Consider the following 14553-nt stretch of genomic DNA (forward strand, 5'->3'; position numbering starts at 1 on the left):
ACCATATTTATAAATAAAAAATATTTGTATTTCAAATACCAAATGCATATCACTAGAGACATCATGTCTTATATAGTATTGGAATACAGATAGTTTTCCCTATGAAATTGGTCAAAATTTGTTTAGTTTGATTATGAGAAAATATGTGTGCAATAAATTATGGAATGGAAGGATTATTTCATTGACCTATGGCACATATGCTCCATATCATATCATATCATGTTTTTTTAACCATGTTTGAGGATGATTTACAAAGTTTGAAATATAGTTTGTTGGTTTAATTTTGGGATGAAGTCAATGGTCCATTTAATGAGCCCAGGTGAAAATATTATATGTTAGTTTAATTAGTTGTGATGCTGGTTGGATTAATCATGGATCATGCTACTTCTCAAACAACAGCGTCAAAAATTGACACGTTGACGGAGACTTGCTTGCGTCGGTTTTCCCTTGAAGAGGAAAGGGTGATGCAGCACATGAGCAATAAGTATTTTCCTTAGTTTGAGAACCAAGGTATCAATCCAGTAGGAGAATCTCGTCAAGTCTAGAGTACATACGCAAACACAAAAGAGCTTGCACCCAACGCTATAAAGGGGTTGTCAATCCCTTCAAGATTGATTGCAAAGTGAGATCTCAAGGCGGAAAGTGCAACAAAGAAAAAGTGTAAGGCTGAAAATATGGTGTGGAGTAGACCCTCGGGGCCATAGTGTTCACTAGAGGCTTCTCTCAAAATAGCAAGTATTACGGTGGGTGAACAAATTACTGTCGAGCAATTGATAGAACTGCGTAAAGTCATGACGATATCTAAGGCAATGATCATACATATAGGCATCATGTCTGAGACAAGTAGACCGATACTTTCTGCATCTACTACTATTACTCCACACATCGACCGCTATCCAGCATGCATCTAGTGTATTGAGTTCATGACGAACAGAGTAACGCCTTAAGCAATATGACATGATGTAGAGGGGTAATCTCAAACCAATGATGAAAACCCCATCTTTTTACCCTTGATGGCAACAACACGATGCGTGTCGTGCTGCCCCTTCTGCCACTGGGTGAGGTCACCGCACGGTATGAACCCAAAACCAAGTACTCCTCCCATTGCAAGAATCATAGATCTAGTTGGCCAGACAAAACCCACAACTCAAAGAGAATTACAAGGATATGAAATCATGTATAAGAGAGATCAGAAGAAACTCAAATAAGATTCATAGATAATATGATCATAAATCCACAATTCATCGGATCTCGACAAACACACCGCAAAAGAAGATTACATCGGATAGATCTCCATGAAGATCATGGAGAACTTTGTATTGAAGATCCAAGAGAGAGAAGAAGTCATCTAGCTACTAGCTATGGACCCGTAGGTCTATGGTGAACTACTCACGCATCATCGGAGAGGTCATGGTGTTGATGAAGAAGCCCTCCGTGTCCGAATCCCCCCTCCGGCAGGGCACCATAACGTGCCCCAGATGGGATCTTGCGGAGACAGAAGCTTGCGGCGGCAGAAAAGTACTTTCGATGATCTCCTGATTTTTTCTGGGATTTTAGGGAATTTATAGGCGAAAGTCCTAGGGCAGAGGTGGCCCACGGAGCCCACAAGCCTGGGAGGCGCGGGCCCCCCTGGCCGCGGCTAGGGGGCTTGTGGGGTCCCTCCAGGCCCCCTGCCCTGATTCTCAGCCTTCCCGATCTTCTTCTGTTTCGGGAAAAATCTTTTTGGCAGTTTCGTTCCGTTTGGACCCCGTTTCAAAATCTTCTCTGAAAGGGGTCAAAAACATGGAAAAAACAGGATCTGGCACTTGGCACTGAGTTAATAAGTTAGTCCCAAAAAAATATATAAAAGGCATTCAAAACATTCAAAGTTTGACAAGATAATAGCATGAAACCATCAAAAAATATAGATACGTTGGAGACGTATCAAGCATCCCCAAGCTTAACTCCTGCTCGTCCTCGAGTAGGAAAGTGATAAAAAATGAATTTTTGATGTGGAATGGTACCTAGCATAGTTGTCCTTTGCAACTTCTTTCATGTGACATGAGTGTTCAGATCCGTGAGATTCAAACCAATATTTGCTATTGACATGAAAACAATTATACTTCAAGCAAACTAGCAAGATAATCATGAACTTTCAAAATAACAAGGCCAAGGAAGGTTATCCCTACAAAATCATATAGTCTAGCTATGCTCCATCATCCTCACACAACTAATGTAAATCATGCACAACCCTGATATTGGTCAAGTAATTGTTTTTACACTCTTACTTTCTCAAACTTTTTATAACTTTTGCATCATATCTGCTTGCTCACGAAGCCATGAAGCCTCAAAGTGTATGACAATAGAAGCAGAAACACGAAGTTTGGTTGTATGTTTGTGCTCCTCAAATGCAACGTGCGTGCACAACCATGATTAATCTCATCTTTTTCGCACGGTGAACTTACCTCATATCACTACACTTAAAAAACTTTGTCAATGAGCATTAAGAAAAACTTACAATATGAAAGTTACATGAAACAATGAGATGAAGCTAATGGTCAAACAAAGTTTTAAACAGTCAACCTTGTACGACGAATTTGCTGAAATTCGTCCAAAACACAATGCATATTTTAACACATTTGTATAGTCTAGTAGAGAGAGAGATAGTTCTATCGACTACGACCGTCAAAACAAAAGACTTACAACGTGAAAATTGTGCAAAACGGCGAGATGAAGCTACTTCTTAAAGAAAATTTCTAACGGTCTACCGTGTGAGACAAACTTGATATAACTCATCTAAAAAATCTTCAAAGATGAGCGCAAAATGGAAGATTTATAGTCAATGAAACAAGAAATTGATCGCGGAAATGAAATCACAACATTGATGTGCATCTCTTGGTGATGAGCTTATCTCAAATCAAATACTATGTAAATTATATTGTAGTATTTGGCGAGGAAGATTAAGTATGCAAGCACATCACAAGCACGTGCAAACCTACCAGCCCGCACCGTCAGAGCCACAAGATGCATTAGGTGGAGCTCTTTTACACTCCTTCGTCCCGACTCGATAGAAACTGTCGATTCAGCCATTCCTCAAAAGGTATGATGATTAGAGATGATTTAACAAGGGCTATATGCATGCCAGGCAATGCTCACATCACATGCTGCAAACCGGGACAAATTTGGCCACTCTTCTCCCGGTGTCGATAAGGTACGGGAGCGAATGCAGTGGGGCATCTGTCAAGGGGAGAGATGACGATTGGCATGGGCGGCGTCTCTCAAGGATAGGGGCACTGTCAGGTACGGGTGCTATGGAGCCCACTTCTGTTAGACGCCCCTACAAATGCAGTTGCACGGTTGCCTGTGGCATGCAGAACCCGTAAAAAGGCTGTAATAACACCAGCAGTCCAGCCAGACACTGAGTAGCTCGGAGAAGGGCGGGACTGCAGCATGGCTCCGGCGGCAATGGAGGTTGCGCCAGCGCCCGTGGCCATCGTGGCCGTGCCGTTCCCGGCGCAGGGGCACCTGAACCAGATGCTGCACCTGTCGCTCCTGCTCGCGTCCCGTGGCCTGGACGTGCACTACGCGGCGCCCGCGGCGCACGTCCGCCAGGCGCGCGCGCGCGTGCAGGGCTGGGACGCGCGCGCCGTCGGCTCGCTCCACTTCGCCACCCTCGACATCCCGCGCTACGCCACGCCGCCGCCCGACCCCGACAGCCCCGTCGCGTTCCCGTGCCACCTGCAGCCGCTCTTCCACGCGTTCTGCGACCACGCCGCCGGCCCGCTCGGGCGCCTCCTCGAGGAGCTCGCCGCCTCTCACCGCCGCGTCGTCGTCGTGCACGACAACGTCGTGGCCTTCCCCGCACTGGAGGCGTCGCGGCTGCCCAACGGCGTGGCGTACGCCCTCCAGTGCGTGGGGCAGTCGTTCGGCGCCGGGTTCAAGGACCCCAGCCACCGCCTGGTGCGCGCGCTCGGTCTCCCCGTCCCGTCACCCGAGTCCTTCCTCACCGAGGAGTTCATGGGGCTGGTCGAGCGGCAGGGCGGGCTCGGCGTGCCCGGCGCCGGGTTGCTCCTCAACTCGTGCCGCGCGCTCGAGGGAGAGTTCATCCACGCGCAAGCCGAGACCCTGTCCCTCGACGGCAAACGGCTGTTCTCCATCGGCCCGCTAAACCCACTGCTGGAGCAGGACCTGGACGCGACCAAGCCCGCCCTGTCGGTGCAGCCGCGGCACGAGTGCATGGACTGGCTTGACAAGCAGCCTCCATCATCGGTGCTGTACCTGTGCTTCGGCACGATGTCGTCGCTGCCTGGCAAACAGATCGAGGAGCTGGCCGGCGCGCTGCAGAGCTGCGAGCAGCGCTTCATCTGGGTGCTGCGCGACGCCGACCGCGCCGACATCTTCGCGGAGGCCGGCGAAAGCCGGCACGCCAAGCTGATGTCCGACTTCACCAAGCGGACCGAAGGGAGGGGGCTGGTGATCACCGGATGGGCGCCGCAGCTGGAGATCCTGGCGCACGGCGCCACGGCCTTCTTCGTGAGCCACTGCGGCTGGAACTCGCTGCTCGAAGGCCTGAGCCACGGGAAGCCGATTCTAGCGTGGCCCATGCACTCCGACCAGCCGTGGAACGCGGGGTACGTGTGCGGCCACCTCAAGGCCGGGATGGTCATGAGGTCGTGGGAGAAGAGCCGGGAGACGCTGCCGGCCAAGGAGATCCAAGAGGTCATCAAGAGGGCGATGGATTCAGACCAAGGCATCGCCGTGCGGAGTGCGGCGAAGGCGCTCGCCGAGGACGTCCGTGCCGCCGTGGCAAACGGTGGCTCGTCGTGGGCGGACATGGAAGACTTCATCGGTTGCATCACAAAATGAAGGATTGGCGTCGATAATAAATCAGATGACCAGGCATGGTTTATTTTGCAGCGTCAATCAGAACATTTCTCGTGTGTGATATGAAGTGTCTCTAGTGTCTCGTTCGTAGATTTGTTTCCTGTCTTTTTCGTTCGCTCCATTCGGATTCACGAAAAGAGTACCCTGAAGCCCATCCGTCGCTGCAATGCAATACAGTAGCATGCAGTTGATTGGTCCGTGTGAGCACTGGACCCGGTTCTGTTTCAGCGTTACAGTGTAAAACAGTGCTGAAATCACTACGGTACATGAAGAATTTCAATGCCAAGACCTGGGAGACAGGCCTTGGATGTAGGTCCGTTACTGGTACATTCTACAACTGTCCCGAAACGTCTGGCCAGCGAGCATACTCTGTCCATATTTTCCGGCCGGTCTGCACTCCACGTATACCTAATTCTTCATATATGTTGAACGGACATAGTTCATATGTTGGACGAATATAAAGATGTTGGGACGCGTTAGCCATATCGAATCTCCACTAATAATAAAACACGGACCGCTTCTGCCGTCCGTCGTGGTTTTTTTATGAAAAAGTTCCTTTATTTTTGAGTATTCAACCCGCAGTTCCTGATTAAGTGAAAAAAATAGATTTGCAAGAAAGCCCCTGGCCCCCGGATCGGATCCGCCTCACTGCCGCCAGGGCCGCCCCGTGCCAGCCACCCCCGCGCCTCCCCCGGCCTCCTCCGCCCCCTGCCCCTCCTCTCCACCGAGCGGCTCCTCCTAGCATCCGCCCACAGCCCCGCCGACCACCACGTCGGCGACCGGCGATGACGACTGCCACGGCGACGGAGACGGATGCGGCCCTGAATGAGGGCGCCCGCGCCGGGGCGCGCGCTGGCCGCCCTCGTCCGCCAGTCGTCGCACCACCAGCGTCGCCGCTCGGCCTTCCGCGCCCTGCCCAGCCGCCTCTCCGCCATGTCCGCCGTCGCCACCGAGCCTTCGCCATCGGCACCACTCTGATTCGTAAGACCGTGTAATTGCCACTGCTTTGTTACCCACTGCCGGAAGATTTGTAGCAGCTCATGCTTTTCCTTTGCCGGAAGACTTGCATTTTGCCACTATTTGTCGATCGTTCGCTAGCTATTTCGCACAGAACGTAGTTGGCTCGACGCCATTGACGCCAGCTACGGAATGGCAGGATTGGGATTTTATCAGGCTGCAAGTTTGCTCAAAGAAAATGAATAAAATGATTGACTTTGAGAGAGTGCTGTGCTGATTATCGATTGACATTTGCGTTCGACCAAGTCAAGTCCGTGATGTTGGTAACAGAGTGCGCTGGTTACAGAGCAATATTAGGATTAGAGTGGTTAATGAGAGGTTCAGCAAAAGGTTGTACTTGCAGAAGGCTAAAATTGTCGATGTGGTTGGGCTGACGACATGTGACATAATGATGGATGATGGGTCAGAGCTTGTGCAGGGGGTGGAGCGGGATATGCTTGAAACAGTCCTGCCGCGGACAAACGGGCGGGTGCTTGTGCTCTATGGGAAGCACAAGGGGGTGTATGGGCATCTGGTAGAGAAGAATTCAGAGGCAGAGCCTGCAGTGGTGGAGGATGCGGATACAAAAGACATGGTGCGTGTGAAATATGATATGATCAGATTGCAGAGTACGTTGGGGACCCAGAATTGCTTGGACATTGATTATTTCTTCTTGAGGAGGGGACATCTGTTTTCCAGGGGCTCTCCTAATGTGCTAGGTAATATCTGTTCCTTGGTAATAACTATCAGTTGTTGTTTGGATGTAAAATCTTCAACACAATGCTTCTGACTTCTCGAAAGGGAGCAGCGAGCTGTAGATTGTTTACTACTATATCTGCCTTGTCCCTTTGTGTTTAATCTGCTGCACTGCTACTGGACGGAAACATTTTTTCATTAGAGTCTGGACGGTGGCGTGGATAAATGTCGGGGCAAAAATTTCGATTATTCTGCACTACTTCGGCACCAAGGTGTTTCCTTTCCTATCTGAAACTGACAATCGCGAGTGCTTGAAAAATTCGACAAGTGATCCTCACACCGACGCATCTTGCAATTGTGATGGAGTACGCGGCCGTCGGCGAGCTCTTTGATCGAATAGTTGATCGTGGGCGGTTCAGCGAGGACGAGGTCACGATTTACAACCCTTCTTTCTATCTTCTTTCCCCAGCACAAGTTCGAAATCCAGAGTGAAATTTACTGTTGAGCGTTCTCCCCCCTCTGATTGCTGCAGGCCACATATTTCTTCCAACAGCTGGTCTGCGGCGTAAGCTACTGCCATCACATGGTATGGAGAAGCGATAAATTACTCTCATACTAGCTGGGCATCAAGCAAGTTACAGTTCACATCTTTCTTTGAGTAGAAGGTCCCAACGCTGATTTTTCAAATAAATGTGAGTGGGACCTAAATATGTTAAATGTTGCAATCACTTTACTGCTTGCGAGCAAGTATGCCATAGGAATTTGAAGCTAGAGAATGTTCTCTTGGATGGCAGCCCAGCTCCGCGGTTCAAGATATGCGATTTTGGATACTCCAAGGTTGGTTGTCGAATCTCATTATAGTTTCTTTTTCCTAAACAACTTTTATTAACAACAAATCTGATAGGAGTGTGGGCACATGCACTGTAAATCCTGTCATGTTTCTGCAAGTTTGCATAAGAATAATTGGTTGCTGTTTACTGCTAATCATTGTACCCTTTTCCATTTTGTGACAGTCATCGGTACTACATTCAAGGCCCAAGTCTGCAGTGGGTACACGAGCATACATTGCACTGGACGTTCTTTGTCGCCGGGAATATGATGGGAAGGTGACCTAAAAGAAACCCTTCTTTATATATGATGTGCGTTTTTATGTTTCTGAAATTTGTAAGCACATCTTCTGAGAGCACACCCCTTATGTTCTTCGTCTTGGCATTGTGTATGGATAGATTCACTCATCTTGCTACAACCATGACATGCACAAAAATACATGATGCAGACATGCTGCATTACTTAAAAGAATGAGTTGCCACGCAAAACAAACCTGAAAGTGTTGTTTGGTTGAGCACCATATTTGGGAGTAGAAGTTGTACCAACTCTTTAGGTGATGTTGACTGAAGTTCTACATGAAAAATTATACAAGACCGTGATAGGATATGGTACATGATGTGCTTGAGTTTATGGTTTTGATTTTTTGTAGGAAGTTGAATCTGACAGCCCACAGTTTTGTGTATTGATTATGGAAGTTGAATTCGATTCAACATTAATATCAATGTGAGGAAGGGACTTGGATCATGGACGATGGCTGTTTTGGGAATAGGAAGGCCGTGGCAGAGGAAAAGAAGGTCTTGCCGGAGGGGTTCCGGCTGGAGAGGCATGTAACGGAGGAGTTGAGTATTGCATATGCATACCATGAATTTACCAGCCTGGAGAATGGAGAGATCTTCAAATGGTTTGATTCCCATATGGATCACAAGATTTGAAGGCGCATCATTTCTAGATGGCCAGCTTGATGTCGGATTCATGGAGTGTTGCTGGTTTTGAGAGGATGCGCCATTATGATTCATCGGAGGTGGAAAGAAAGCAGTATATTCTTATCCTCAAAGCTTATAGTTTAACATACCCAATTATGGAATACGGTTTCTCATAGTGTCATGATTTCCTTTGCTATTGTGTTCACTGCCGTATTGGTGTCACACGCAAATGGGTGAACTGCCCTCATTGTTGTTACTGTTGTAACTCATCCCACAGAAATTAAAACTTTAAAAGAAACTCCTTCCGTCCAAAAATAGATGTCTAACATTTAACATTATAATTAACATTTATTAAAATTAATGCCGCATAATGGCAAAACAAGTAGGATTTGCATTTTTTTCTAGCCCGGTGCAACGCACGGGCATTTGTACTAGTTCATCTTAAATCAACCAAGTCCATCGAATCGACAACAGACGTTTCGCATTCGTCCTTTATTTCTCACGCAACCCTATCAAGGATTGCATGGATTAATAAACCCGATCAGAATATTTGACTGCGCGTGGTGAATTTGAGGTAGAAAAGGAAAACTAGAGGTTAAACAAATCTTCGAACAGGACGGAGGGTGTCCGGCAGATGTAAGAGCATGATTAATAAGATTGTCGACAGTCGGTTAGACGGAGTTGTCACGTTATTTATAGTCAACCTAATAGCTCACTCATACAATAGTTAGTCCTACTAGTATGTTATACTATTAATATATGGCTCATCTCTTTCTCTCACAAAGAATGTTAGAACTCCTGTTATAGCCGAGTGTAAGTTTGTTGGCCTGCTTGTTTTCTCTCACGTCTTCTTTCTCCTTCAGCTAGACATAATCTTGATATGGCATCTCCTATATCCCGCTACTCTATTGTACTTGCTCTTAAGAATCGGCAAGCGAAGGCGTCCCGGTCGATGATCAATCATTGGTCTCACAGAAGGACGCTAGGGGAAGGCAGACATATGATCGAGGTTACAACCAACCTTTGAATGGTGAAGCGGGTTGCAGGCCTGCAACGATCGGTATGTGCAGGACGGCCAAGCACTGGACCATTGCTTCGTTGTTTATTTTTCTGACTAATCCTACACAATATCCATGGATTTTGCGTGGCCAAAAATTTAGAGGCCCTATCGACTACTTTGGCCTGCCTTATTGATGGGCCTCGAGACATTGTATAACTCGCGTAACTCCAACAACAAAGGACAACGTCGGGCAAGGCCGACGTTGGGCATGTCCACATGTTGTTCGATGGCATGCCCCAACAAGACCGGATATATTCTTTGCCCCCCTTGTCATCTGCCTTGATTGATTCCTTTATTGCACATACCATTCAGTCAATCTAGGAATGATAGTTTAATTGCAATGCATATTTTAGGATGAAATAATGATAAACACGATTAATGATTGCCAAGAGCCTTTTCATTTTGACAAGGGGGATACTAATTCCCCTTTGTTTGAAGTCGGGAAAACACCGCACACTAAAAAGAAAAAGGTAGTCAAGCCAAGAGGTACAACATTCACACTGTTTGAACATATTTTTTTGTTGAATCTTGATTGTACATAAGCATGAATTCATTATGTGTGGAACCAAGCAAAAGGGCATCAAACATTGACAAAAAAGGCAAACCCTACCATCGACAAAAACCTTATGTGGAGCTGCACCCAATCCATACGAGCCGCAATGAGGACTCCCTTCAACATAGATAGTCCATCATCCAAGAGAGCGTGAGTAAGTTTGTTGGTTACTACAAATAAGTGGTTTTGTCGGAAGCAAAGTGGCATTGGGTCCAAATCCATGCAACTTTGGCGGCATGTTTGTACCAACAAACCAAGAAAAAGCCATTCACTTTGTCCCATTGTTGGATGAAACTGAATAGCAAACCAAACTGGCAAACTGTCGTTGAGGAGCTCCACAATAGAACCAAAAAGATGAATAAAAATGATGGGTCTAGACCTTACATTGAATGATGAAGAAGAGAAAAGTGGAGGAACCGACCGGTGATGAAAAACAAGTAGGGGAACGAAAGATCACATGTGATGACGCGGCAAGAAAAATGTATGTCACATGAGCGTATATATTTTTCCTCTAGGGAGGTGAAAAGAAAGAAAGGTACAATATTTTCATAAATGTACAAAGGGAGAGGATGGAGTTTGAGCGGGGGAGGGTGAAAGATAAGTTGAACATTAAGGAGAAAATAGACCTCGAGAAGTAAAGAAATATGGAAAATGGAAGCTTGAAAAGGAGGCGACATTGCAAGGAATTGAGTTGGAGAGAGACAAAGAACATGAGGTTTTGAAGACAAGCGGAGGAGTCGGTGCTCATATTGTGCCAAACTAGCCTCTTGGATGACGAAGGCAAAAGGTGGTCGATTGACATGAAAAAAAGTGTTCAACGAACACAACAGTGGAGCCGTTTGATTCATTTGTGTCCCATATCTATGTATAAATTAATATACTTTTATTTTGATATGTAATGAATTGTTGAATTTTTTGTCTGTTTTGTGTCGTCGAATTATTGAATTGATGATAAGTTTGTGCTATACAACGAACGTGTATGAATTTGCATGGCTTTGAGGGTTGGCACATAGGAAATGTGGTTGTTCAAGAGGACAAATTAGGAGCCGTCCGACCCTCCGCAAACGAGTTTGATCACGCCCGTCAATGTTTAAAGGGCTGAACTTGTTCGGTGTGGTTGTAGATGCTCAACAATTTACCACTCCTTCCTAACCATAACAAATTATGACTAGATGATTATAAACAATTTCAAAAATCATATAAATAGATTACGTATGGAGTATATAATCTTTTTCCTGCACAGCTCGAGATACTCATATTTGCAAACAAATATTTACTTACATAGACATTTTTATTTCAGGACGCCGTGACCTTTGAACTGGAGAGACCATTGAAATGTGAACTGGAGAGACCATTGGAATGTGAATAATCGTTGCGGGCAGCTTGAGAGGAAGCTATGCCCGTCATACCTTCATTTTGAAATTTAAAAAAACGGTTTTGCTAAAACACATTTAGATGTTAGATACGTATTACACATTTAAGTCCTATATCATTGATCTTATGTAAAAAATCGTGTGGGTATTTTCTTTTTTTTATGTTTGGTTTAATTATTTAGATGTATAATAACTATGTCACATTTAGATATGTCCTAAACACACCCTTAAAAAAATATGTCATGTAAACATCACATCCATCTCAAAAAGAAAAAAACCTAAAACATTTTTTCTTGAAAAAGAAGTCTCGCTTTTATTGCAAAAATGAACTTTAAAAAATCAAAAAAATTCTCGCTGCGACCATGTGTTTGATTTGTTGCCTGCCCATATTGCACGTTTTGCCTACTGGTTATTATTTTGTATTGTTCCTTTCGTGATGTGAGACTCATGAGAAGCATAGATATAGATATAGTTGAAGAGCACACGCCTTCACATGTGTGTAGACAGCTGCTACCTCTTGAGTTTGCGTTGGTTTTTTCCCTTGAAGAGGAAAGGGTGATGCAGCACAGTAGCAGTAAGTATTTCCCTCAGTTTTGAGAACCAAGGTATCAATCCAGTAGGAATATCAAGACGAAGCACCAATGTACCTGCGCAAAAACAGCAAACTTGCACCCAACGCTACAAAGGGGTTGTCAATCCCTTCACAATTGATTGCAAGGTCAGATCTGAAGGCAGAAAGTCCAACAAAGTAAAAGTGTAGGGCTGAAAATATGATGTGAAGTAGACCCGGGGGCCATAGTGTTCACTAGAGGCTTCTCTCAAGATAGCAAATATTACGGTGGGTGAACGAATTACTGTCGATCAATTGATAGAACGGCGCAAAGTCATGACGATATCTAAGGCAATGATCATACATATAGGCATCACGTCCAAGACAAGTAGACCGATACTTTCTGCATCTACTACTATTACTCCACACATCGACCGCTATCCAGCATGCATCTAGTGTATTGAGGTAATAACAAACAGAGTAACGCCTTAAGCAAGATGACATGATGTAGTGGGATAAATTCATGCAATAAATCCCCGAAAAATCCAAAACCAAGCACTTCTCCCATTGCAAGAATCATTGACCAAGTTGGCCAAACAAAACCCACAACTCAAAGAGGATTACAAGGATATGAAATCATGCATATAAGAGATCAGAAGAAACTCAAATAAGATTCATAGATAATCTGATCATAAATCCACAATTCATCGGATCTCGACAAACACACCGCAAAAGAAGATTACATCATATAGATCTCCATGAAGATCATGGAGAACTTTGTATTGAAGATCCAAGAGAGAGAAGAAGCCATCTAGCTACTAGCTATGGACCCGAAGGTCGATGGTGAACTACTCACGCATCATCGGAGAGGCAATGGTGTTGATGAAGAAGCCCTCCGTATCTGAATCCCCCCTCCGGCAAGGCACCAGAACGTGTCCTAGATGGGATCTTGCGGAGACAGAAGCTTGCAACGGCGGAAAAGTATTTTCGTGGCTCTCTCCCGTGGTTTTGGATTTTTCGGGGATTTATAGGCGGAAGAAGTAGGGCAGAGGAGCCAAGGGGGCCCACAAGCCTGCTAGGCGCGCCCCTTGGCCGCGACTAGGGGGCTTGTGGCCTCCCCTGGTGCCCTCTGCCTTGGTTCTCAAGCTCCTGCGTATCTTCTGTTCCGGAAAAAATCTTTTCGGAGGTTTTATTCCGTTTGGACTCCGTTTAATATTCTCCTCTGAAAAGGGTCAAAAACACGGAAAAAACAAGAACTTGCACTTGGCACTGAGTTAATAAGTTAGTCCCAAAAAAGATATAAAAGACATAAAAACATCCAAAGTTTGACAAGATAATAGCATGGAACCATAAAACATTATAGATACGTTGGAGACGTATTAACAGATCCCACTAGCTTTGGCCTAATAATGATTTGACGTAACAAACATTATAGGCAAATGATGTTGCTCTAGTATTCATGTTACATTTTGTTTCATGTTAGAGCATCTAAGCCGGACTAGGAAAATCTGACATTCTATATGCCCACGGATGCGTCGGGATGCGTCCACGGACAATGACCGAACAATTTTTACTTCGACTCGTCAAGAGCCACCACTACTAGAAAACAGGGTTTTGGTCCTCGCCTGATAAGAGCATTAATCCTGGTCGACTTATGAACCGACACTAATGCGTGCATCAGTCCCGGTTCGAGCGGCCAGGACGTCGGTCGGGCCTCGGCGGGCATCAGTCCTAGTTCTTCTAGGACCTTTTGTTCCAGTTCGTGCCACAAACCAGGGCTGAAGGGCCTGGCTCCTGGCGCAACCCCTTTAGTCCCGGTTCGTGTCTAGAACCAGGACTAAATGGCTATCTTCAGTCCCGGTTCTAGACATCAACCGGGACTAAAAGATTGCATATATATATATATATATATGCTCATCTGCCCGCTCACTCCTCTCATTTTTGGCCGGCCAACGTGGGGAGGTGTGTACTACTCTAGTTCTCACCTCCTGTGCACATGAGGTGTTTGATGAAATGCCCGAGCCACACTTAAGCTTTCTTTCATCTCCAAGCTCGACCTCCAAGCTTCATTTCCCCCAAGATTTGAGGTTTGGCGGTGCACCAACTATCCAAGTATTCTAAAAAGGTTAGCAATTCATCTCCTCATCTCTCACTACTAGTTTAACTCATTTCAAATGCTCTAGAAGTAGTGTGGTTTGCGAGTTTTAGTGGAGGAGTGTGTGTGAGTTTATTTGATTTAGATGCACAATTTGATTTGTATGTTATTTATATATATACTTAATCATATATATGCACGCAGATGAACCGACAATGGATGTACGGTGACCGACGCACCTCCGATTACATTGACGGCCTGCATAATTTTCTCGAAGTGGCTGAGGCAAACAAGCAGAATGGTTTTATGTATTGTCCATGTATTTTCTGTGAGAATACGAAGGATTACTATCCTCGAAAACCCTTCAAATGCACCTACTTGAGAAGGGTTTCGTGCCGCACTATAATGTTTGGACCAAGCACGGAGAAAGATGGGTTGTGATGGAAGACAATGAAGAAGAAGAGGATGATGACAACTATCTGAATCCTATGTTCCCTGAATACAATGATACTGCAACGTGGGAAGCTGAAGATCAAGAGGCACCAGATGTGCCCGCTGATGATGATCTTCGTGCGGGTCCTTGTTGATGCACAGAGAGAATGCAAAAGTTAAAGGG

At 45.5% G+C, this 14553-nt stretch overlaps 1 protein-coding gene across 1 annotated transcript; it reads left to right on the forward strand.

Moving 5' to 3' along the window:
* The first annotated feature begins 3215 nt into the window (after positions 1-3215).
* LOC123427541 (cis-zeatin O-glucosyltransferase 2-like) lies at positions 3216-5175 on the forward strand. Its single transcript, XM_045111615.1, has one exon. It carries the CDS (start codon positions 3430-3432, stop codon positions 4843-4845), a length of 1416 nt encoding a protein of 471 aa, XP_044967550.1. The 5' UTR covers positions 3216-3429; the 3' UTR covers positions 4846-5175.
* The last annotated feature ends 9378 nt before the right edge of the window (positions 5176-14553 follow it).

This window comes from Hordeum vulgare, chromosome 2H (assembly GCF_904849725.1).
Source record: "Hordeum vulgare subsp. vulgare chromosome 2H, MorexV3_pseudomolecules_assembly, whole genome shotgun sequence".
In the NCBI taxonomy this organism is placed as follows: domain Eukaryota; kingdom Viridiplantae; phylum Streptophyta; class Magnoliopsida; order Poales; family Poaceae; genus Hordeum; species Hordeum vulgare.

What these genes read in the sequence shown, in the direction of transcription:
- LOC123427541 (XM_045111615.1), top strand. Translation starts at nt 3,430, where the DNA reads ATGGCTCCGGCGGCAATGGAGGTTGCGCCAGCGCCCGTGGCCATCGTG.